General features: G+C 42.4%; 2 protein-coding genes across 7 annotated transcripts in view; both read left to right on the top strand.

Moving 5' to 3' along the window:
- Dixdc1 (DIX domain containing 1) overlaps positions 1-8,177 on the top strand; it is an 86,963-nt gene extending 78,786 nt beyond the window's left edge. For 3 of the 6 annotated variants that reach the window (XM_057767051.1, XM_057767052.1, XM_057767050.1), the window contains 2 exons: positions 1,362-1,470; positions 4,893-8,177. In XM_057767051.1, coding sequence (XP_057623034.1) covers positions 1,362-1,470; positions 4,893-4,973 — 190 coding nt within the window. In that variant the 3' untranslated portion in view covers positions 4,974-8,177. The remainder of the gene's footprint in view (positions 1-1,361; positions 1,471-4,892) is intronic. The other 3 variants (XM_057767054.1, XM_057767053.1, XM_057767055.1) reach the window with 2 other exon arrangements.
- A 6,476-nt stretch (positions 8,178-14,653) lies between these two features.
- Positions 14,654-24,873, top strand: part of Dlat (dihydrolipoamide S-acetyltransferase) — a 33,177-nt gene continuing 22,957 nt past the window's right edge. Inside the window, exons 1-7 of the mRNA XM_057767417.1 lie at positions 14,654-14,998; positions 15,411-15,512; positions 15,888-16,012; positions 16,163-16,307; positions 20,385-20,511; positions 23,145-23,332; positions 24,247-24,388. Of these exons, the coding sequence (XP_057623400.1) occupies positions 14,723-14,998; positions 15,411-15,512; positions 15,888-16,012; positions 16,163-16,307; positions 20,385-20,511; positions 23,145-23,332; positions 24,247-24,388 (1,105 nt within the window). The 5' untranslated portion in view covers positions 14,654-14,722. The remainder of the gene's footprint in view (positions 14,999-15,410; positions 15,513-15,887; positions 16,013-16,162; positions 16,308-20,384; positions 20,512-23,144; positions 23,333-24,246; positions 24,389-24,873) is intronic.

Below are 24,873 nucleotides of genomic sequence, written 5' to 3'. Positions count from 1 at the left end.
CTGCCAAATGAGCAGCTTTTGCAGAAAGAAAAGCCCAGGCCATTAGAGATTCTAGTTCTAATTTGTCAGGTTTTGGGGTGTTTTTTTGTTTTTTGAGACAAAGTATTACTATGTAGCCTTGGCTGGCCTAGAACTCCCTGTGTAGACCAGGCTGGCACTCAGATGATAGAGATCCTCCTGCCTCTGCCTCCCAAGTACTGGGATTAAAGGTGTGCGCACCGCACCTGGAAACCAGTGGCATTATTAAGGACAAGCAGGCTCTACTGCTAGGCACAGGAATTAATAGTCATATGTTGTTTTGTTTAATTTGTTGAGACAGTGTCTCACTTTTTAGCTCTGGCTGACCTGAACAAGACCAGCTAGTCTTGTCTTGAACTCACAGAGATCCACCTGCCTCTGCCTCCCAAGGGCCACCACACCTGGCCCCACAGGAACAGAAATTGTGCTTCTTGTCCCGAAGCATTGTAAAAACTGGTTCTTTTAAGTATTCAAAACAACTCCTTCTGGTAGCCATGACGTCTGCCATGGCCTCTTGGGCATTTACTTGTCAGTGTTTATTACTGTGTACTAATGAAGATGACAACTCCTGCCTGTAAGAATTTATGTGGGAAATGTTCCAGAACCTCAGTACAGTATACTTTCTCCCAGTGAAATAAATACACTGTAAGGGGCTTGCGGATGTACCTCAGTGGTAGTGTGCTTGTCTTGCGATATGTAAGGCAGTAAACCCAAGAACCAACGGCTGAGAGAGGGTGAGGTTCTCCTCACAGAGTCTGCTCAGATGGACTGGACTGGGCAGAAGCAAGCTTTCTCAACCCAGAGGAACTGCTGATTCTTAAGCTGGGTGGCACATACTTGTAATCTTAGAACCTGGGAGGCCTAAAGCAGGGCTGTTAATTTGAAGTCACCTTAGGTGGCATAGCAAATTCAAGGCAAGTTTGGGCACAGAGTGAGACCCCGTCAAAACAAAAACAAACAAACAAACCCTACCTGCTGAATTTAACTTTATCATCCTAAGAAAACTGGACTATTATCTCATGGGAGAAACCCAGAAAACTTAAGTGTATTACATATGGTTATTCTACAAATTTTATTTTAAATACCTTATTTTCGGATTAAAAAGAGCAAAAGCAATGAATTGAAGCTTTCTGATCACCTGAGGTATAATGCCACAGTCATTCTTAGAGGTTGCCCAACCTCTGCTATTTTAGTGACACTGGTTATCAGGAGTCGTGGCCTAGTATTAAAGCCACGCTATCTCTGCCTGTTGACTTTGGCAGGGCCTGGATTAAAAGCTAACACATTGCCTTTCCAGTCTATTGATTCGCAGGCTATTTTGATACACTCTTCTTTTGTTACAGGTTGGGGGAGGTGACACTGAAGGATTTTAAAGCAGCTATTGATCGAGAAGGGACTCACCGGTACCACTTCAAAGCACTGGATCCCGAGTTTGGCACCGTCAAAGAAGAGGTGAAGAATCCACGGGCAGTTGGGGGAGCATTACTGGTCACTCCTGAACTAGCTCTTTTCTCTATTGCTATGAAGAGACACCATGACCAGGGCAATTCTTAGAAAAGAAAGCATTTAGCTGGGCCTTGCTTTTAGTTCAGAGGTTTAGTCCATTGTCATGGCAGGAAGCATGGTGGCATACAGGCATGCTTGGTGCTGGAGAAGTAGCTGAGAGTTCTATATCCAGATCTGCAGGCAGGAGAGAGAGAGAGAGAGAGAGAGAGAGAGAGACTGGGCTTGGCTTGGACTTTTGAAAGCTCAGGCCCACCCCCAGTGACACACTTCCTCCAACAAGGCCACACCTCCGAATCCCTCCCAAGTAGTGCCACTCCTGAATGACTAAGCATTCAAACACATGAGCCTATGGGGGCCATTCCTATTCAGACCACCACAGTTCCCCTCAAGGATCTCAGAAATTATAGGATGTTCAGTTGATGGATCAACTGCTTTAAGTTCCATAGAATGGACCCTGATGTTGACAGCTTTGTTAGTTACAGGACTGAATATTTTATTTTTTGTGTATGAGTGTTTTGTTTTCATGTATGCCTGTGGACCACATGTATGTATGGTGCCCAGGGAGGCTAGAAGAGTGTTGGATTCCCTGGAACTGGACTGCCATGTAGGTGCTGGCTAGCAAACCTGGGTCTTCTGGAAGAGTAGCCAGTGCTCTTAATCACTGATCCATCTCTCTAGCTCCAAGGACTGGTATTTTTGTTTGCTTTGTTTTTAGAGACAGGTTTCTCTGTGTAACAGTCCTGGCTGTCCCGGGATTCACTCTGTAGATCAGGCTGGCCTTGAACCCACTGAGATCTTCCTGTCTGCCTCGCAACTGCTGGGATTAAAGGTGTCCACCACCACTGCTCAGCCCCAATCATTTTTTTAACTAAAAATTTGGATAGAATATTTATTAGAAAAAAGAAATAGTGTTGTTAGTTTAAGTAAAACCCCAAGACAGGGGCAGGTACTTAACATTTACTGTCCCCTCCATGCAAAATGCAGGTCCACAAGCAACGTCTTCTGTCTGTATCCAGTTGTCATAAAACTTTAAAGATTTTTACATTTATTTACTTACTACATGTGCAAGAATGGATGGTTATGAGTGCTTTTGTAGAGGTCAGAAGACACTTCCAGGAATTGAGTCTCTCCTATCATGTGAATCCAGGGGATTAGACTCAGGTTGTCAGATTTGAAGACAAGTGTCCTTATCTGCTCGGTCACCTCACCAGCCCTTAGAAAACTTCCTGCTAAGTTTCAGACCCAGACAAACAGCTGAGGTGCCTATTTAACATGGGAAGGCTGGACCCTTCTGCCAGGTTCTCCCAACATCCCTCAGTCCTACCTATTTCAGGGTATGACTGTCACGTCCCACTCTCTACCCTAAACTCTCCAGCCCAGGACTTGGGCTGCCCTTCCCGTATAGGCTCTTCCCTATAGAATCCCACACTGGTGTGCCAGGCAGCTTCCTGTCACCCTTCTGGGCTCCCATCATGTGGAAAGGTACGTCTCTCCTCTGACATGTCTCTCAGTCTGCTTGGGGACACCTTGGATTGAAATTCTTGTTAACAGACACTTATCCCTCTGCTCCCTCATGGCTCCTCAGCTCCTTCCTGGAACTTCCTCACCGCCCCTAGGAGCTGCCTGTGTGCCCTGGGATGGTGACCCTTTCCTTGCCCCTTCGTCCTTTTCTCCTTGGACTCAATTCTCTTCTCCAACTCAGAGATTTTCTTAAAAGTCTTGCTGTCTTACTGAAAATCACCTGGCCTCAGTATAGCTCCATGGCCAAAGATGGCAACTGAGTTCCAAATTCTCACAAATTGTAAGAATTTTTTTGAGCCCTCAGCTCACACACACACACACACAAAAACAAAACAAAAACAAAAACAATGACTTATTATTAATTGTGAAAGCTCAGCCTATATCTTAGTTCTTATAAATGAGATTAACCCATTTATATTAATCTATGTTTTTTCCTTTGGCTTTTTATCTCTCTTTTATCTTGTACCTTCTGTTTCTTCTCCCTGTCCTCTGGAGTCTCTTCTGTGCCTTAATGTTGGTCCTCTTCTCCTCTCTCTACCCGGAAGTCCAGCCTAACCTCTTCTTGTCTAGCTATTGCCACTCAGCTCGTTATTAAACCAATCCGCAGGCACCTTGGCAAAGACACATCTTTACAGTGTATAAAAATATTATTCTACAACAACCACACAAGCAAATGATCCCAAAGTCTCTTAATCTCTAAGGTTCTATAACTTTCCACTCTTAAATCTTTTATCTTTATGATTTCTCTGGGCTTTGGGCTCAAGAAATCTTTTAAGACTATTGTATAAACAGTTGTTGTCTCAGGAACGATTTGTAAATTCATTGGGTGTGATTAAAGAATATGTAAAATCTGTAACAAAATTTGGCTTAAAACTGAAAGCAAAAGGCTTATAGTAACCTATAGGTACGAGTTTTAATTATAAGCCTTTTGTTACAAGTTTAAACCCAAATTTGTTACATAGATTTTTAAACCATACCCCATGAGCACCTTACACTTGGTTTTCCCACAGAACAGAATAACTGTCAGGCAGGAACAGGCAGCTCTATACCTGTCATGGTGGAAAGTCCTGATAGTAAAAACAAAGCGTGTTTATTTTCCTAACTGTGGTAGTTTGAATGTAATTGGCCCCCATAAACTCATAGGGAATGGCTCCATTGGGAGGTGTGGCCTTGTTGAAGTAGGACCCAGTCAGGACAAAGTCAATAGAGGCCTGAGTCTCAGTAGTTTACCCTGAGGCAATACCTGGTTCCAAGAAAGACCACAAACTGAGACCACCCAGGCACCATCCAGGAATAGACAACCCAAAAGAAAAATTTCTAATATTTGTGTGTGTTTGTTTTCCAAGTCAGAGACAACTTGTGGAGTTAGGAGTTGATTCTCTCTGTCCATCATATGGGTCCCGTCACTGAATTCAGGTCATCAGGCTTGTGACCGTGTCTGTTCGCTGAACCATCTCACCAGTAGTGTTGCTTAAGGACACTCTGGAGTTTCTGTTCTGTTGAGATGGGGTGTCACACTGTGACCTAACCTGGCCTGGAACTCATAGCTACCCTCCTGCTTCAGCCTGCTGGGCACTCAGTTACAGGCGTGCACCACATTCCAGGCTGTGTTATTCCATTGTGACTTTTTTTTTTTTTAAATATTTTATTTATTTATTATGCATACAATATTCTGTCTGTGTATATGTCTGCAGGCCAGAAGAGGGCACCAGACCTCATTACAGATGGTTGTGAGCCACCATGTGGTTGCCGGGAATTGAACTCAGGACCCTTGGAAGAGCAGGCAATGCTCTTAACCACTGAGCCATTTCTCCAGCCCTCCATTGTGACTTTTTTTTTAAACCTAGGTTTTCCATGATGATGATGCCATCCCTGGATGGGAAGGGAAAATTGTGGCCTGGGTGGAAGAAGATCATAGAGAGAATTAACTGGACCTTGGATACTCCCTGGCTGCTTCTCTCAGGAAAGAGGACTAACACCAGAGTACGCTGAGAAGTTTCTAATTCATGCTGCCAAACAGAAGCTTCTTCAAGTATGATGGTCATGGGCCAGTCCTGTTTGTGTGCCTGGCATATCTAGTACTTAAAATGTCTGTCCAAACACAGACCATGGGTTCATCTGGAGCTCCTTGTCCGTGGAAACAGTGTTTTGTTCTACTCTGAGGACACCAAACCGAAGGCCTTAACCACCAGGGATGGATGAGCCCTCTCTTGTAGGGGCATGGCTGCTATTATCTGGAACCTGGAAATGTATGCATCTCTCCTTCATGTTATAGTGTTCATTTAATTGGCCTCAATGGTTGCAGCAATCAGAGTCTCAGCATCTGTGCTCACAGACAAGGCAAAGGTACCAACTTTTCTGCCTCTTTGCAGACATTGCAAACCAGAAGTAGCTCATGAAGTGGTACCAAAGATGAAAGACCAGGAAATGGATGATGCTGACTTGTTGATTGGGTTGGGGAAGGGTTGCCCATAGTGTGCTATACTATGCCAAAACCATAATTAAGACCTTGGGCTGCCTCTTCTGGTTTTAACTGATTTTGCAGCTTGTTTTTAGCCCATTCAGGGCATTTTTTCACGAACTGCTGGTTTTCTCTGGGGACTCTTTAACTTTAGAGCCATTTTATTTTTCTCCAAACAGATGACTTTGTGTTTGAAAAGAATAAGAAGCAAGAGGCTCCTTAAACATCCAGGAGGACACGGAAAGGTGCTGCTGTCCATTTCTCTGTGACTCAAACTCATGGCATCTCCTTCGCATTGCGAGGAGACAGACCATTAATTTGTGTTTGTGATTTGAGCACTGAGCACGACTTACTGGTCTGCTTCTCATTTCAAGGCTGGAGTTATTTTCTGTTCCATACTTAGCCTGGGCTGTTCCTTTAGGGCACAGTGGAACCCATGGGGCACGGAGCATGAGTTGTGAATGGCAGGGTCGATTCAAGTGAGCAGTCATTTCTCATTGCAACATTGTCCAGTATAGAAGCTGAAGAGTTCAACTTCCAGAGGTTACTCAATAACTTGGGTTTTCTCATTCACGCACCTAGCACCATCCACCAATCAGTCATGATTATCTATTTATATAGTCCCTCAAGCGGTCTGTAGCCACCACTGTACACTGCCAAACAGAAGAGTGGAACAGATGGGTCAGTCCTGGGATCTGCCTCTCTGTTCGTCTCCCATTTTCAGCCATTTGAACAGACTACTCTTTGGAACTCTGAGATAACATCTTATTGTTTTATATAGACATGTCTTTTAAAAATAGTTCATGTTTGAAAATTGCTTTGTACTCATTTGCTTTTGTCTGAGAACCATGTCTATTTTTATAACTCATGTGTGATTTCAGTGTAATCTCCCATTCCCTGTACTCTGTTGATTTTCTAGAGTGCCCAATAGCTTTTCTACAGTCTCTTCTTACCGTCTCTTGTGGTTTCAGAACAAGCATTATTTTGTTACAAGTACACTAATGGCAGTCGATTTCTGTCCAATTCTCCCTGCTGTTTTAGTAATGGAGGTTTTTTTTTTTTTTTTTTTTTTTTTTTTTTTTTTTTTTTTTTTTTTTGTCTAGTTGATTGCTCTTCTAAAAGACATGAGATCAAAAAGACCTTTCAAAAAGAAAGTCTTTCATGTTCGCTACCCTGGTCTTCTATTGAAGAACAATTTTTCATCAGCTGTTAACTAGGAAAGTTTGGGAAAGTCAGCCATAAGCAAGGGACAACTCATTGTGAAAGCCAACAAAGAAAAGAGTATTATTTCCATTTTTTCTCAAGATGACTAGAGGGAATAAAAGTTTGTATATCACCAATTTCTCTGTTGCATGAATTTTAATGTTTTGCTATTTGACAGCATGAAGGTGACCAGGCTAAACTTCGGTACTATAGTCCCATTTACCTGGAATGTCTGTCTCTTAAACCAGATTTCCCTTCTCCATTTTCTTTCAACAAACAGTCTTGACATTATGTAGAATTAACTTTTCAGCAAAAATTAAATCAGAGAAAAAGCTTCAAAATCCTCTACATTGTGTTTTATTTTTTATCACATTTTGAAAAAGGAGCCACATGGCCTTAGTGGCTACATAAAAGCAGAGGTTGGAAATGGGGAGAAGATCGTGCACTAACCTCATCTACCACGGGCAAAATGGCCAAGCATCTCTGCTGGAGGATGTATTCATTAATCCCTGTACATTCCAAACCAGGGATCCTTATTCCAGCCCATAATGCTGGAGTCTTCAGAGCAGGAGCAAGCATGAAGTCATTCTGTTCTCAATAATCTATTTGGCTATACTCCAGGATGGAGGACGTTAAAGGACTCCAAGGGGTCGTCTAAGATCATCAGAAAACATGAATATTTACATTACTATTCATAACAGTAGCAAAATTGCAGTTACAAATTATCAACAAAAATAATTTTCTGTTGTTTTTCTCTTTTTACTCTTTGGACTCTTGGCTTTTGGGGGGCACCACCCAGCTCCTAAATAAATCACTCAGAGGCTTATTCTTAATTATAAATGCCAGGCTTTAGCTTGGCTTGTTTCTAGCCAGCTTTTCTTAAATTATCCTGTCTACCTTTTGCCTCTGGGCTTTTTCCATTTCTTACTTCTGTGTAACTTACTTTCACTCCTACTCTGTGGCTGGCTGTGTTTCTGGCCCCGAGTATCCTCCACTCCTCCTTTTCTTGCTCCTTCCTCTCCTCCCAGATTTCTCCTTTTGTTTATTCTCCGCCCACCAGCCCCGACTATCCTCTCTCCCATACTGCTGTTTGGCCACTCAGCTCTTTATTAGACCAGTCAGGTGTTTAGACAGGCAAAGCAACACAGCTTCACAGAGTTAAACAAATGCAACATAAAATAATGCAGCACATCTTTGCATCATCAAACAAATCTTCCACAGCATAAACAGATGTAACACATATTAAAATAATATTATGTGACAATTTCCTGGTTGGAGGTCACCAGAATATGAGGAAGGAAGTTATTAAAGGGTTGCTGCATTAGGAAAGGTAAGAACCACTGCTCTAGGAGAAGTTGTATCTTAAAAATATTGTTCCACAGGGGCTGGAGAAATGGCTCAGTGGTTAAGAGCATTGCCTGCTCTTCCAAAGGTCCTGAGTTCAATTCCCAGCAACCACATGGTGGCTCACAACCATCTGTAATGAGGTCTGGTGCCCTCTTCTGGCCTGCAGGCATACGAAAAAATATTGTATACATAATAAATAAATAAATAAATATTTTTAAAAAAAATATTGTTCCACACCGATTGACTGGTCCATCCTGCTATTGCTGACATTCTTTCCATGGGAAAACTACACTAGAATGTTGGAAGTCCTAAAATAATCGCTTAACCATTTTTTTTTAAAACATAAACTGGGCATACTGGCTCAAGACTTTAATCCCAGCACTGGGGAGGCAGAGGCAGGCGGACGTCTGAGTTCTACAGAGTGAGCTCCACGACAGCCAGGACTACATAGTGAGATCCTGTCTTGAAAACAACAACAAAATGTACTCATGTGCAGAAAAGAACCTACACGCACATGCCTATACCTACATGCACACACCTGTACTTACACGCACACGCCTGTACCTACACGCACATGCCTGTATCTACACGCACACACCCATATTTACATGCACACACCCGTATCTACACACACACGCCTGTATCTACATGCACATGCCTGTATACACACACGCACCTGTACCTACATGCATACACCTGTACCTACACACACACGCCTGTACCTACATGCACACGCCTGTATACACACACACCTGTATCTACACGCACACATCTGTATCTACACACAAACGCCTGTATCTACACGCACACACCTGTATACACACAAGTAAAAGTAATAAAAATAAATCTTTAAAAAGACCTCATAAGCACTAATTTAGTTATTTAAAAACTGAAGAGTAGCCTCTTCCTGCTCAAGTCCCTAAATCATCTGGGTTGGAATGCTTTACAGTTTGTACCTAAAGGTTCTGTCTTGGTGATAGACACATGCCTGTACTTCCAGCATTTGGGAGGCTGAGGCAGGAGGAGTACCAGGTTGATGCTGGGCAACATAATGTGTCTGGATAAAAAGAAAAAGAAAAAGAGAGAAAGGGAAGGAGGGAGGGAGGGAGGGAGGAAGGGAGGGAGGGAGGAAGTCTGGGTTAGATACATTGGCAGCACCAATGCTCTTTACAGGCCAGATCTTCAGCTCTTTTGACTGGGATGTAAATAGGAAAAGCTCTTTATGTACTGAAAAGCATTCTGGTTATAACTGAAATTTTCATTTTTACTCATAAGCATCGTGATTGCACTCTTATTTGTCAAACTTATTAAGAAGTATAGCTTGATTAAAATGAACACGCGTGCATGTGCACACATCGCGCGCACACACACAGAGTTCTATTTTCTTAGAAAATGGACATTTGTAACCACTGTTTCCAAGATTATTACCATGTATTCTCTTTTACAATGCATTCACCAAAGCTTTGGTAGTCCAGAGGTTTCTGAGTATCAAAGTGATAGCCAGTTTTAATCCTTACAGTACCAGAATTGTGAACAAGTCAAAACCACATACACACACTATGAATAAACTGGAGTTTCCAAATTAAATCCACTTCATCATTTTCATTTATGTCTCTTCACTGAGATCAGTCAGTAAAGCCATTTACATCTAGTGGAGGCAATCTCCTCAAGTGATCTCCCTGGTAGCATGTTTACTCACTATCAGGAGGGTGGAGATAAGGGCAGTTTTATTGCTAGAGATACTTTGCTGTCAGTATTTCTAATGTACGCACAAGATAGATTATTATAAAAAAAAAAGACTAGCTACTTTTGCACCTATTTTGAAATCATATGGAAATGTACAGACACATAAGAACCTGAGAGTATAAACTGTATGGTAATGTTAATCTTCAAGTGCAGCGTGAACCCTAATTAGCTCAGAAGTGTAGAAGTCTGAGTCCTGGACGCTGTGCGTGCTACACATGCTTTCTATCACTGCACCACTCAGGACCCCAGGCAGAAATGAGTTCTTAGTTATTTATTTTTCTATTTTGAAACAGCATCTCGCTGTTATCCAAACTGATAGGTTCAGATGATAAATCATTTTCCTTCAGGCTCTGGAGTAACTAGACTATTGGCATGAACTACCACCCCAGCCCAGAAATTAATACTTAAAAAAGAATCAGAATTCAAAAATCAGTTTAAAGGCTGCCTCCCCCAAATTCAAGCAGGCTTCATTTATCACTAATGTTATTGATTTAAATGATATTTCAATCTTCCATTTTGAGTGCTTTCTTTCACTTGACTTCTGATTACATACCTTCAACTTTATTCTGTTCTGTTGGAGACAGGGTCTCACTATGTAGACCTCACTGGCCTGGAGCTTGCAATGTAGACCAGTCAGTCAGTATAGCCTAGAAATCACAGAGCTCCACTTGCCTCTGCATCGCAACAGCTAGAATTCAAAACAAAACAAAACAATTAAAAAAAAAAAAAAGAAAAGATAGAGTCCATGTAGGTAGCTCAGATGGCTGGCTACACTAAGCTAGAACGGAAGTCATGCACCACCACGCTGGCTATCAGATTAGCTTTTTTTCCTCCAATCTCTTCTGTGTTCTTGGTGTTCTCTGACCATCTGTTAACGGAGGAATCAGTATAAATACAGCACATGTGTCCCCCTAATCTAATGTCACCTTCAGCTCAGAAATGATGAGGTTTTCTAATTATATAGCCATACAATGAATGTTTAATAAATGTTGCACATAAATTGTTGGTCAATAACTCAAAAGTCATGCATGCAGAATTACTATTACTATACTAAGAAGATAATGAGAAACAATGGATTAAATTCCCGAACTGCCTAACAGATTAGGTTTGCTGTAAAATAAAGTTACAAGTCACTTAACGATGGTTTGTTAATGACCTATACAGCATACAAGGATGACCCTCCCATTAAGGTTAGTCACCACGTGTTTGCGTTGCTCGGTGACACTGCAGCCACCACTGTTCATGTTAATGCAATTATTTTTTTTTCAAGACAGGATTTTTCTGTAGTTTTGGAGCCTGTCTTGGACAAGCTCTGTAGACCAATGTGGCCTCAAACTCTCAGAGATCCACCTGTTTCTGCCTTCCAAGTGCTGGTATTAAAGATGTGTGCCACCACTGCCTGGCCAAATGCAATCATTTCTATGGCAGGGCTCCTTTCTTCTGCTTGTGTTTCCTGATCCTGTGAGTTCTCACATGGTCCCCAGGTATTGAGGTATATAAAATTACAAGTAAAACATTTATTAAATAAATTTCTTTAAAAACAATTCTTTGGCAGTTTCAGCAGTTATTAAAGATGAAATCAAATTTCTATACAATGAGATGTTCTTTGTTTTTACATACAAAATTAAATCTCTAAAATACATCATGTATGTGCATGAAGTTTTTTAAAGGGTAAGTTAAAAAGTTTTAAATCCCCACCACCGTAAATATAATTTCTCCTCCATATCTATGAAAATTACACATCATGGGCTGGATGGAGAGACAGTCAGTTGGGTAGAGGTGCTTGCCACTAAACTTGATGACTTGAGTTTTATCCCCTGGAATGCACACAGTCAAAGAGAACAGACTCTCAAAAACTGCCCTCTGACATACATACACACACACACACACACACAGAGAGAGAGAGAGAGAGAGAGAGAGAGAGAGAGAGAGAGAGAGAGAATAAGTGTAATTTATAAGTTAAAAATTACAGATCAAGAATTATGACATTTTTGGCACTCCTTCTCCTCACCAAAAGAATTGTAAGAACATAGTCTATGGTGAGGCTCTGAGGAACCAGGCAATCTCATACATTGTTGATGGGGAATACAAAAGCTTTGGGGAAGAATACGGCAAGAATCTAACAAAACCACATATACATCTATTTTTATTCTAAATATAGCGATATATATATATATATATATATATATATATATATATATATGGTCTCATGTAGTCAAGACTGGTTCTGAACTTGTTATGAAGCCAAGGATGACCCTGAACTTCTGATTTTTCTGTTTCCACTTCCCAAACACTGGGATTACAGTTTATCAGGTGCTAAGGATTGAACTCAGATTTTTAATTTTTATATGCATTGGTGTTTAACCTGTATGTTTTTGTGAGGGAGTTGGCTCCATAGGAACTCGAGTTACAAATGGCTGTGAACTGCCATGTGGGTGCTGGGAATTGAACCTGAGTCCTCTGGAAGAGCTGCCAGTGCTCTTAACTGCTGAGCCATCGCTCCAGCTCCAAACTCAGGACTTGATGCATGCTAAGCAAATACTTTTCTAACTGAGTTACATTCCCAGCCCTAATATATTTTAAAATGTAATTATTCACGTGTATGTGTTGAATAGACATGGTCATTGCTATAGTATAATTTTGTTTTTGTTTTTGGAGACAGGGTTTCTCAGTGACAGAGAAACAGAACTTGCTCTGTAGACCAGGCTGGCCTCAAACTCAGAGATCTATCTGCCTCTGCCTCCTGAGTGCTGGGATTAAAGCTGTGTGCCACCACTGCCTGGCGTATAATTTTTTTATACATGGTATTGAGTTCATAAAGACATTCTTATCCAGTATATAATATATTTTGAATATGTTTCTCTCCATACCTTCTTAACCCTCCTCTCTTCCCCTTCCCATAATCCTTCATTTTCCTTCATTTCCATTTCTATAAGTGAATATAAAGTCAAGGATCACAAATGAGAGAAAATATACCAGATTTATCTTTCTGAGACTGAATTAATTTGCTTAATTAAGTTGCATCCATGTTGTGAATGACAAAACTCCATTATCTGTAACTGAAACAGTCACACTGTGTATACACCAGGTTTGGGTTAGCCATTCCTTTAGGATGGACACATAGTCTAGTCCTAGAAGTGAGCTATTGTGTGTGAACTGGGCTGCAATGCAGAGTAATGTGCAAGTGAACAGCTGGGATAGGAGCTAAATTGGCTGAATATATGATCCTGCAATGCAGAGCATAAATATTTTCAGAGTTGATTGGTATTTTGATTTATGACTGTCAATGCTGAGAATGTTGTTCCACATAAATACGTAGCACATGAGCTGGCAAGATAGCTCAATGTGGGACTGGAGAGATGGCTCAGACGTTAAGGGCACTGGCACATACACACAAAGAAAATAAATGTAATAAAAAATTAAAAAATATATAACATAAAATGTGTTTTTAGGGACATTTCAGAAACTACTGGAAATCTGTCCTAATCTCAAACACAAATCAGCTTCAGCAATTTTAATATTCAAATATTTTAAGAATCTGATCCAAAAAAATACACTACTATAACTTTTACACGCTAAGAAATAACTATGGGAAAATGCCTTTGTTTTCTGTAATCAAACCATTATGTTCACATAAGAGCAGAAAACTTTGTAGAGTAAAACCAGCGCGAATCATGCCATAGTGATGAATCTGTGCCAAGGTGTTTCAAGCAGTGTTGGCTGGCCTTGTGTGACCCGGAGGTCATGACAGTGCAAAGTGCACCATTGTCCTCAGAGCCAAGGCAACAGCGACGGGAAGGGACGCAGGCAGCGTAGGCAACAGCACCGAGAAACAACCTAAGTTTGGGTGGTTGTTTTCAGAAACTTTTCACTGTTGCCATTTTTTATTTTTGACGTCCAACATTGTTACTCCACAGTTTAAGAAATCTTTTTATATTGAGTTCACACAATAGAAATGGTGTGAATGCATTTTGCAAAGTTGTATCTTAATTTTTTTTAAGGTAGGGTCTCACCATGTAGTCCAAGTGGCCTAGAACTTGCTATACAGACCAGTCTGACCTGGAACTTAGTAAGCCACTTGTCTCTCGCCTCTGGAATGCATGTGCTAACATGTCCGGTGTGTTTTTAAAAATCTTTTCGCTATTTAAGAGGAAACGGCAGTAATCTGGGGGTAATATAACCATTTTCGCAAACAAGTATTTTTATACAGGGAATATAATTAGTCCTCTGAGACAAACACGAAATGTGAAAATGTACCTAACTTTTGGATGTCCTTCATACCATTTGGCTGAAAACCCTGCTGCTTCCATTTCGGGTGGGTTAGGGACCTGACATCTTTGCAACCTAGGACAGCCTGCAAGGGGCGGTGTCTGCAGTCAAGGGGACACCCCCTGAACCCCAGAGGTCACTCGTGGGGCCTTTCTTCCTCCAACTTTCGGCGGTATGCTTCCTGACCTCAACCATTGACCTAAAGCTTTGGATTACTGTCGGCCCAGGCTCCTTTCTCAGCTTTTTCTTAAATAAGGGTGTTCCCTTTGGCACCGCCTCCCCAAGAGTGGAGGCTTCAGCCGGGGTCCAAATCTCCCGTCTCTTTGGCCACCACCTTAGAGCGGGCCGTGCTCCCCATGCCCTGCGACACCTCTCCTAGGGTCACCAATACCCCTGACCCTTTCCCGTTTCATCCAAACGTGCGTTGTCCGCGACTGCCTCGAAGCACCACTATCTCCTAAACTGTGACCCCGGTCCGTCCCGGGTGTCCCAGACCGGGTCCCCGCGCTGTGCGTTCCTGCCTCCAGTCCAAGAAGCCGCTTTTACGACACTGCGCGACCGCAGGGCGCGGCTGACGGCAGAGCCGCGCTGCTCTTGGAGAGGTCACTCCGGAGACGGCGGAGCTTTTGGGGTGTGGGGGTCGGTGGCAGGATGTGGCGCGTCTGTGCGCGGAGGGCGCAGAGTGCAGTGCCCAGGGCTGGAATCAGGCCTCGGTGGGCAGTCCTGAAGGAAGGCCCCGGGGCCCCCTACGGGAGCCCGCGGGTCGGCCCGGCTGCGGCTCGATGCAGCAGCGGGACCCCGAGCTATGGGGTCCGCTTGCTGTGTGGCTGGAGCTCCGGCTCAGACACCGCGCCGCGTAACCGCTTACTGCGGCAGCTCCTGGGGTCGCCCGGCCGTCGCTCTTACAGTCTTCCCCCGCACCAGAAGGTGAGTGCTCCACCCCGGACCCCGTTGTCCTTCAGAGCCGGTTCCTTGACGTGGGGGAATCCCCCTTGAGAGGCCTCTATGAGCCAGCTCCCTTCAGGATCTATTACCGTTTTGCTCAAGACCTTCCCAGTGAGGATCTATTCCATTGAAAGAAGAGCTTCAAGCCTGGGGCTGTATGCAAAAGGTCTGTGGATTCTCACGTGCTTTCTCAGATCCACTGGACCAACTGGAGGATTAACCTGCCACTGAAAGACATGAACTTGTAGGGTTCAGGAACTCCCTTTGTATCCCCAGTGACCAGTTTGTAATGGGACTCAGTGAATTCTTTGCCTGGAATTGAATGAAATGAAACTCTAAACCGCATCGAGAGTTAAGTATCCTAGTTTAAATTGTGATTCTTTTTCTCCTCCAGGTTCCGTTGCCTTCCCTTTCTCCTACGATGCAGGCAGGCACTATAGCCCGCTGGGAAAAAAAAGAAGGGGAAAAAATCAGTGAGGGTGAGCTAATTGCAGAGGTAAGTTTTACAATACGGTTTTAATGGAGTGACATTGTTAAGTAGACTGAGCCTTAACTTTCTGGTGGGTAGTTATTCCTTTCTGTTTAAGCAACTTTTATTTTTTACTCCCACAGTTATTAGAGATGTTTAGTTAGATAACTTGTCAGCAACTTAGCTAAACTGACTGTTTTTGAGACAGGGTTTCACTATGTAACTCTGGCTGGCCTGCAACTGTCAGAGATCTGTTGCCTTCTGCCACCGAATACCCAAAATGTTTTTAAACCATTCTTTCCAGTCTGTGGCAGTGGGTTTATCTTCATATGAAATTCTAGACACCTTTGAATTATCTGTATGTTGGCAGTACAAACCCAAGCTAATGCTTTGTGTTAAAAGGTTGAAACTGATAAAGCCACTGTTGGATTTGAGAGCTTGGAGGAGTGCTATATGGCAAAGATCCTTGTTGCCGAAGGAACCAGGGATGTTCCAGTTGGGTCCATCATCTGTATCACAGTAGAAAAGTGAGTGAAACCCCTTGTAATTTGTGAACATTGGTGCTTCCAGAGCGTTCTCACTCACAGTGGAAGTTACAGACTTCTGAAGACGTGTTGGGAGGTGGAGACTGGATTTGCCTTATAACTTCTTTATACATATGTGCTTTTTCTTCTTAGGCCTGAGGATATTGAAGCCTTTAAAAATTATACATTGGATTCAGCAGCAGCTACCCCACAGGCAGCCCCAGCCCCAGCGGCTTCTGCTACTCCAGCTGCACCTTCTGCAAAGGCTCCTGGTAGCTCATATCCTACTCACATGCAGGTAAGGCTCAGCTTCTGCATGTTGGCTCCTGATGAATCTTATTTACATTTTTTTTATGAGTGGTGATTGCATCCTGAAAACTTTTCATTCAAACAATCAGTATTTGCCAGAATACAGATATTTAACTGTGAAATTTGACAACTTTTATTCTTGATTGTTGTCTTCAAGTGTGAACTTGGACAGTTTCTTGAACCTTTCTCAGCCCTAGCACAAGACACAAGGTAATGCTTGTTTTTCCTCCTAAAAACAATAGTAAAGATTATGAAAATGATTTTTTTATACAAGTAGAATTTATAGTAGAGAACAGATGATGTCTGTTGAATGAAAGTCCCCTGATGAAGTTTTCCTTTGGTTTAGAGTGGTATATTTGCAAGCATAGATGGAGTATTCCAATAATACTCATAAATGAAAAAAGTAACAGTAAATAATAAGTGTGAATGGACTGGAGAGATGGCTCAGCAGTAGTTAAGAGCACTGACTGCTCTTCCAGAGGACCCAGGTTTGAGTCCCAGCACCCACACGGCAGCTGACAACCACCTGTAACTCCAGTTCTAGCAGATCTGACACCCTCACACAGGCACACGTGGGCACCAGTGCACATAAAATAAATGACTCATTTAAAGAAATGAACTGTACATAAGTGTACAGCATAGCAGTGTGACAGGGCCAGTGACCATAAATGCCATTCCTATGAACCTAAGCAAGCTTTTAGGAAACTAAAACATCTTTTTTTTTAAAGTAGATTCTTTTTTATACACATAATCTAATTATAGTTTTCCATTTCCCCAACTCTTTCTAGATCCTCCCTGCTTCCCTACCTATCTAAACCTATACCCTTTCTTTCTCTCACTCCTTAGAAAACAAACAGACATCTAAAAAATAATAATAATAAAAATAAAATAAAAAGCAGATTAGGGCAAAACAAACAAACGGGGGAAAAAAAGAGTCAAAGAAAAACCACAAGAAACCAAGACACACACACTGAATCAGTTTATTAGATATTAAAGTTTTCCTCTATGTTGTATTTATGTGGCTTTTATGTTGAAAGTAGGTAAAATCTAAAGGATTAAGATTTGACCTTTCCTTAACATTTTTGCTTGTTTTTTTAAGTCAAGGTGTAGTCGGATTTTTCTTTGAATGGTCAGCTCACAAATAGTGACATGGAGACGTATTATTAATTATGAAAGCTCAGCCTTAGCTTAGGCTTGTACCACTAGCTCACATAACTTAAATTAACCCATTTATAGGTTAATCCGTGTTCTACCACATGGCATGACCTCATCTCCATATTGTCCATTCTGCTTTCTCTGCTGGCAACTCTGGGAAGTCCCGCCTACACCTCCTGCCTAGCTATTGGCCATCAGCTTTTTATTACACCAGTCCCAGCAATACATCTTCACAGTGTACAAATATCCACAACAATAGGGTTTCTCCGTGTAGCCCTGGCAGTCCTGGAACTCTAGACCAAGCAGATCCTCCTGCCTCTACCTCCTGAGTGCTTGAATTACAGGTGTGTGTCCTCACCACCCAGCCTACCTTTCCTTAGCTTTAGAAGAAGTTTTCTGAATGAATCAGTTTCTTTGGAAATCATGTTCCAGCTCTGTTGGTAACAATCACTTGTGAAATTTTGCCTGGTCTTTAGCGTTCACAATTATTTCGTTCACTTTAGCAACCTTATTACGTAATACCTTCTTTCTCCATTTTATGGTGCTTTATGTTCAAGTGTTAGAACTGGGCTCTAAGAATCCTTTGAGATGATAAAAATATATATGAGTATATTTCACACACATACTTTCATTCACTTTACTGGTGATTATGAAACAAAGAAAACAAATTCTGAACTGGAAGTAATTTTTAAAGAATTTTCTAAATGTACCAGGCATTGTAATATATGCCTTTAATCCCAGCACTTGGGAGACAGAGGCAGGCAGATCTCTGTGAGTTTGAGGCTGCCTAGTCTATAATGAGAGTTCAAGGACAGTCAGGACTATTACACAGAGAAACCCTGCCTGAAAAAATCAAATTCAATAATAATAATAATAATAATAATATTCTAGGTCTTAGAGTTTTTTTTCCCACTTCTAGAGACATTATTGACTGAAATTATTTTTCCCTTAGCTTAAGGCTACTTAAAAGAATAAGGAGATAGCAAATAAAATCCATATTAACTGAATAACTGTCCAAATTCAGTGAATACAATCATTTAAATAGGAATGCAATTAAAATTTTTACATGTATTTAGTGGACATGTGGGCACACTGTGCCTATATGTATGGAAATTAGAAAACAACTCATGGAGTAACCATACACATACTGCATGCACACACACACATATACACACAAGACTATAACCATAGTGCTGTGGACTGGAGAGTTGGACAGAGGCTTGCTGTCCACCTCAATGAGAGACCCTATCTCAAGAAAATAAATCAGATAGCACAGGACACCTTATATCCTCTTCTGGCTTCTGCACTTCACTCTTGCATACACCCCCCCCCCCCCGTCTCTCTCTCTCTCTCTCACACACACACACACACACACACACACAACTTAGAAATCTTTTAGCGGTTTTCAAGAATATGATGTATTATTATTGTAGTCTGTGAAGGGTGGTAATGCGGTGGTGGCGCACGCCATTAACTCCAGCACTCGGGAGACAGAGGCAGGCGGATCTTTGTGAGTTTGAGGCCAGCCTGGTCTACAGAGCAAGTTCCAGGACAGCCAGTGCTACACAGAGAAACCTTGTCTCAAAAAATAAAAAGAATGTTTTGGTTTTCCCCCAGTCGTGAGATCAAGCTCATGGCCTCAAGTATGTTTGTCAAGTGCTCTTCTGATATTGAATTTCATCCTCTGATCCATGAAGAGCTCTAATGTTCATTTTTTAGAAATAATTTATTTTTATTTTATGTGCATTGGTGTTTTGCCTACGTGTATGTCTATGTGAAGATTGGGTACCTTGAAACTAGGATTACACACAGTTGTGGGTTGCCATGTTGGTACCAGGAATTGAACCCAGGTCCTCTGGAAGAGCAGTCAGTGCTCTTAACTGCTGAACCATCTCTCCAGCCCCAATGTTCAGTTTTAAAATTTGTGTGTGTACGTATGTGCATGCTGGTGCTCTCAGACAGGAAGGAGATTATGGATTTCCTGGAGCTGGAGTTACAGGTGGTTGTGAGCTGCCCTACTCGGGCACTGGGAACTGAACTCAGGCCCTGTGCAAGAGCAGCAAGTACTCTTAACTGTTGAGTCATTTTTCTCTGTAGTCCTTAATTAAAACAAACAAAAAACTTATATCTACTAAGTGAAATAAGTGTGGTTTCTTATGAGTGGAAAGATAAATAGATGGTCATTGCAGAACACAGCAAATTCAACAGAGCAGCCTCTCTAGACCAGGATCACTCTGTCCATCTTAACCTAGAGCAGTGGTTCTCAACGTGGGGCTTGTGACCCCATTGGGGCTTGAATGACCCTTTCACAGGGGTTGCATATCACATATCCTGCATGTCAGATATTTACAATACGATTCATAACTAGCAGAATTACAGTTATGATGTAGCACCAAAACAGTTTTTTGGTTGGGGTCACCACAATGTGAGGAACTGTATTAAAGGGTCGCAGCATTAGGAAGGTTGAGAACCACTGTCATAGTTGAAAAGATACTGTGCATGTATACCAAGGAATTTGTTTTGATCATCTGAAAGAAACCTTTCCCACCTGCCTGACGGTTTTAACTTTGGAGGATGGGTTAGAGTAACTGGTCAGATGTAATTACCATTGTTCTGAAGGGTGACTTAGCTGGTGGAAAGTTATTAAGCACAAAGCTGTGATGGGTAATTTGGTTTTTTGGTTGTGGTTTAATTTTGAACCAAGGTCTCATTGTGTGGTCCAGGTTGGCCTCAAACTCATGATTCTTCTCTTCTGCCTTTTGAGTGTTGAGATTACAGATTAATTCTACCAGACCTAGGTGTGGCAAGTGGTTGAATTACTGCAGTCTCGGTCACTCATGAAACCGCGTGTACTTGTCTGAACACTTGTGTGTGCAGCCTTCCTGGTTAAGCAGTGACGTTGTTTCTGCAGGTACTTCTTCCTGCCCTCTCCCCCACCATGACCATGGGCACGGTCCAGAGATGGGAGAAGAAAGTGGGTGAGAAGCTCAGTGAAGGAGACTTGCTGGCAGAGATAGAGACTGACAAGGCCACTATAGGTGAGAGTTCTTCAGTTCTTGGTTGTTGAGTGAGGAGGAGGAGGATGGCCATCTTTTCCTGTGCTGAGTGAGTGATAATATGAATTTACAATTCCTAGGATTGACGGCCTGGGGCGTGATGTTTTATAGCAAGGTCATGACATCACATATGTCAGTTCTGAACTGTACTCATCGACTGAGGACATGTCAAGATTTATTCTTGGGTCAGGGTTTGCTCTCTTTGCCATATTCTTGTGCTACTCAGAAGCTGTACCAGAACTGCCATTGTCTAAATGTGGGAAAGAAGGGAGGGAGGATGAAGCCGTCTCTGTCCCCTGTCCCCCCCCACCCCGGGGAAGGAGAATACCAAAGGATTTCAGATGACTTTGAGGAACAGCAGAACTCATGCCTGTTGGTCTTCATGTGTATCACATTTCCATGTGCCCCTTCTTTGACTTATTTTGTACCCAGAAACAAAATCCATTAAGCAGCCAGGTCTTGTGCTTGTATTGTTGATAATCCCCTCCCGCCAGACCAATTCCATCTCATCTTTGCACATACTACTTCCTCAGTTTTAAAATGTTTTTGTTCTTGTTTGTTTGAGATGAGACTGGCCCTTAATCTGCAGTCCTTCAGTCTCAGCCTCCAAATTTAAGTGCTGGAATTATAGGCTTGCACCCCTCTGCCTGGCTCCCTATAGCTTTTATTAGAAGAAATGATTCTGTCTTAAGAAAATAAGCATAAAGCCAGCAAAATGGTTTGGTGTGGGTAAGGGTGCTTGCCAAGCCTAAGATCAAAGGTTCGCACCACCTCTGCCCAGCTTTATCGAGTATTCCCAGTTGGACAGTGGATGGATTCATTAGAGATGTCTTCATCAAGGAGAGGCATAACTGCAGAAAGCAAGATTCAGAAGGCAGAGCTTACCCTTGCCAGTAGCTTGATTTTGCTTTTTTAAATTTTTAGTTTGATTAATTAATTAATTTCTGAGACAGGGTCTCACTCACCTGGATGTCCTGGAACTCAGGACATGGCCTGCTGTTGTTTCTTTATGGGCAACTCTTTGCTCTGTAGTCTAGTCTGGTCTTGAACTTTTGAACTTACTATGTTGCTCAGGTTATCTTTGAGCTGGACAGCCTCTATTTCAGCCTCCTGATGGTGGGTTTATAAAACAGCCACCATGCCCAGCTTAAGGCTTTACTTTTTTAAGTCTGAGTGTTTTGGAAAAACAGCAGCTGAATGACATGTAACTTTTTTTTTTTTTTTTTTGAGACAGGGTTTCTCTGTGGTTTTGGAGCCTGTCCTGGAACTAGCTCTTGTAGACCAGGCTGGTCTCGAACTCACAGAGATCCGCCTGTCTCTGCCTCCCGAGTGCTGGGATTAAAGGCGTGCGCCACCACCGCCCGGCAACTTTTTTTTTTGTTTTGTTTTGTTTTTGTTTTGTTTTGTTTTGTTTTGTTTTTTGAGACAGGGTTTCTTTGTAGCTTTTGGTGCCTGTCCTGGAACTAGCTCTTGTAGACCAGGCTGGCCTCGAACTCACAGAGATCCGCCTGCCTCTGCCTCCCGAGTGCTGGGATTAAAGGCGTGCGCCACCACCGCCCGGCTGACATGTAACTCTTGTCGCAGGAGAGACCTCAGTGTTGCTGTGTTTCAGCACATTGGAATAGCTAGCATAAGGTCAAGTGCAGCCTTTGAGAAGCTCTGAGAGCACTCTTAGTGCTGAAATTCTATGCTCCCGTCCTGCTTGTAGTTCTGGTAATTTGACTTCCATGTAACTGACTTTCAGCAGTACACTGATACCATCTTAGATCCTGTGAGTTCCTCATAAGGGCTGCCCTTGAGGTGTGTTCAGAAGCTCTCAGTGTGAACTGCTATCTGTAGTCCTGGTAGGACAGATGCAGTTATCTTAGTATCCACAAGGGATTGGCTCTGGAAAAGACATCTGCATATGTTCAGCACAGGTGCAGTTTTTTCCCAAATTGTTTTGATCTCAGGATTTGGAGAGTCAACTGCATTTTTTGTTTACTCTTTTTCAGGGATTGTTTCTAAGTACTTAAAAACATTGATTTAAATCCATAAAATATACATCAGTATATTCAGTCATTTCTTGGTATGTGTGTAGGCAAACTGATTCAAGATTGGAAGTCTGTAGACTTGAGTTCCCTGTATGGTATAGTATTTGGGGGTGGAGTGGGGTCACTGGGATTGAACCCAAGGCCTTGAGCAAATTAGTGGGACCTCTATTACTGAGCTGTGCCTCTACCCCAGGACACTTTTAATCATTTCCAGTTACTTGTAATGCCTAACACAGCAGTGCTGTGTGAATAATTGTTACACTGCATTACTTAGGAAGTAGTTGCAAGAATAAAAAGCATATATGCTAAGTTCAGATCTCCATAGGCCAACTACATAGTGCATTGTAATATTTGACCTACAGTTGAATGAATTCAGGGATACAGAACCTGAGGACAGAAGGTTGGCTGTACTCTTCCCGTTCCCATGTTAAAGACTTAAGAGGCACAGAGAGGTTAAGTAGTTTGTAAAAACAAAACCAAACCAATGCCAGTAGTTTGAATGTGGAAATCCTTTTACCTGAAACCCTGAAGTTGTAAAAAGGTAGAGTCTTGAGTTTCCTAATGTTTTTCTTTCTTCTTAAGGCTTTGAAGTACAAGAAGAAGGTTATCTGGCAAAAATCCTGGTCCCTGAAGGCACAAGGGATGTTCCCCTGGGAACCCCACTTTGTATCATAGTAGAAAAGCAGGAAGACATCGCAGCCTTTGCAGACTACAGGCCAACAGAAGTGACCAGTTTAAAGCCACAGGTGCCACCACCTGTCCCACCTCCGGTAGGTATGCCTCTGAAATGGGAAAGTCCTTCAGCCACATGACAGCCCGTGTTCCTGTGTCCAGATCGCACGTGTAGGAAAGTGGCCAGAGTTACCTGTGGTGCATAGCATATGCCGTCTACACGATGGTCAGCAGTTTGCTGCCGTCTTGTGTCCTGCTGAGGAGAAAACTGAGTTCCATGTTCTCCTGCCTTGGGTGTGAGGGTCATGCCCATGGGAGGTGATGCTTTCCCTCCACATTTTCGGTTGCTTTATTGAATACCCATTTTCTTTTTCAGTTGTGGTGTTTGTGTGTTGTCGTTAATGAACATGTATTTTGGACTTTGGACCCCTATCTGACATGGCATGTAGTAGCTTCATACACTTTGTACACTTCAGCATACACCTCAGTGGGTTTAGAAAGATGTACGACCTCAGAGGAAGCTTGGCTCCTCACTGTCTTGCATTGATGGGGATGCTGTCAGGGAGCAGTGTAGTCCATCCCTAAGACACTTGAAGCATGGGACCTGGTGCTGTCGTTTATATCCTGAAGTCAGAAATCAGGTTAGTTATACTCAGTGAAAATAAAGAAGTAGCAGAAGCTAGGTGTGGTGGTTCAAACACTTGGAGAGGCTGAGGCAGGAGGACCACCTGGGTTACAAAGTCTCAAAGGGGGAAATGACAGGTGATAAGGATGTTATGTATGCAGGTCAGTTTAATTCCACATCTCTCCTGTTGTCACGACTTGTTTCTGCTCTGACAGAAAGTATTCTTGCTGTTCATTTTGTATGTTAGTCAAACCAGAAAAAATGCATTATGGTCTTTGGGGAAGAGAATAAACATCACTAAAGACTTTTACCATATAAAATATGAACCTGCGATCTTTCAGATTATCTGTGCGGTGCTGAGTGGATACTTTCTAACTTTTGTTCTAGGTGGCAGCTGCTCCTCCCACTCCCCAGCCTCTAGCACCTACACCCTCAGCCCTTCCTACTGGACCAAAGGGAAGGGTGTTTGTTAGCCCTCTTGCAAAGAAGTTGGCAGCAGAGAGAGGGATTGACCTCACCCAAGTTAAAGGTAAGTTTTTTTTCCTAAAGAAAAGGGTTATAAAGTTAGTTTAGCTAAATTCTGTTCATAAGACCGACGCACACAACTGTGTGGGGAGGGGCTATTTTTGAACCTTCATGGAGGAGGGAAAGCATCATTGTGCTTTATTTGATCTGCTTAGTGCTACCTATGTAATCTGTTGCCTTCTAAAATGCTCCTCAGTTCATAGGAAATCTTTACTAGCAGCGGTGAGGACAGGAGACATCACATTTGTCTTCGGGACTCTGAGGAGCTCCCTTAATCTTTTAGGGACCTTGACTCAGGAAGACACAGGTTTTGTGGCTTTGACGCAGAAAAGAATTTCAGAATTTGTCTGAACAAAGCTGAGTTGGGGTTTTATTAAAAGTAGAAAGGTGTTCACAACTGGGTATGGTGGCACACGCCTTTAATCCTAGCCCTCCAGAGATCTCTCAGTTTGAGGCCAACCTGGTCTATAGAGTGAGTTCCAGGATACA

This window comes from Chionomys nivalis, chromosome 4, assembly GCF_950005125.1.
Source record: "Chionomys nivalis chromosome 4, mChiNiv1.1, whole genome shotgun sequence".
NCBI classification, from domain to species: Eukaryota; Metazoa; Chordata; class Mammalia; order Rodentia; family Cricetidae; genus Chionomys; species Chionomys nivalis.
This window is presented reverse-complemented; position numbering and strand designations above follow the sequence as displayed.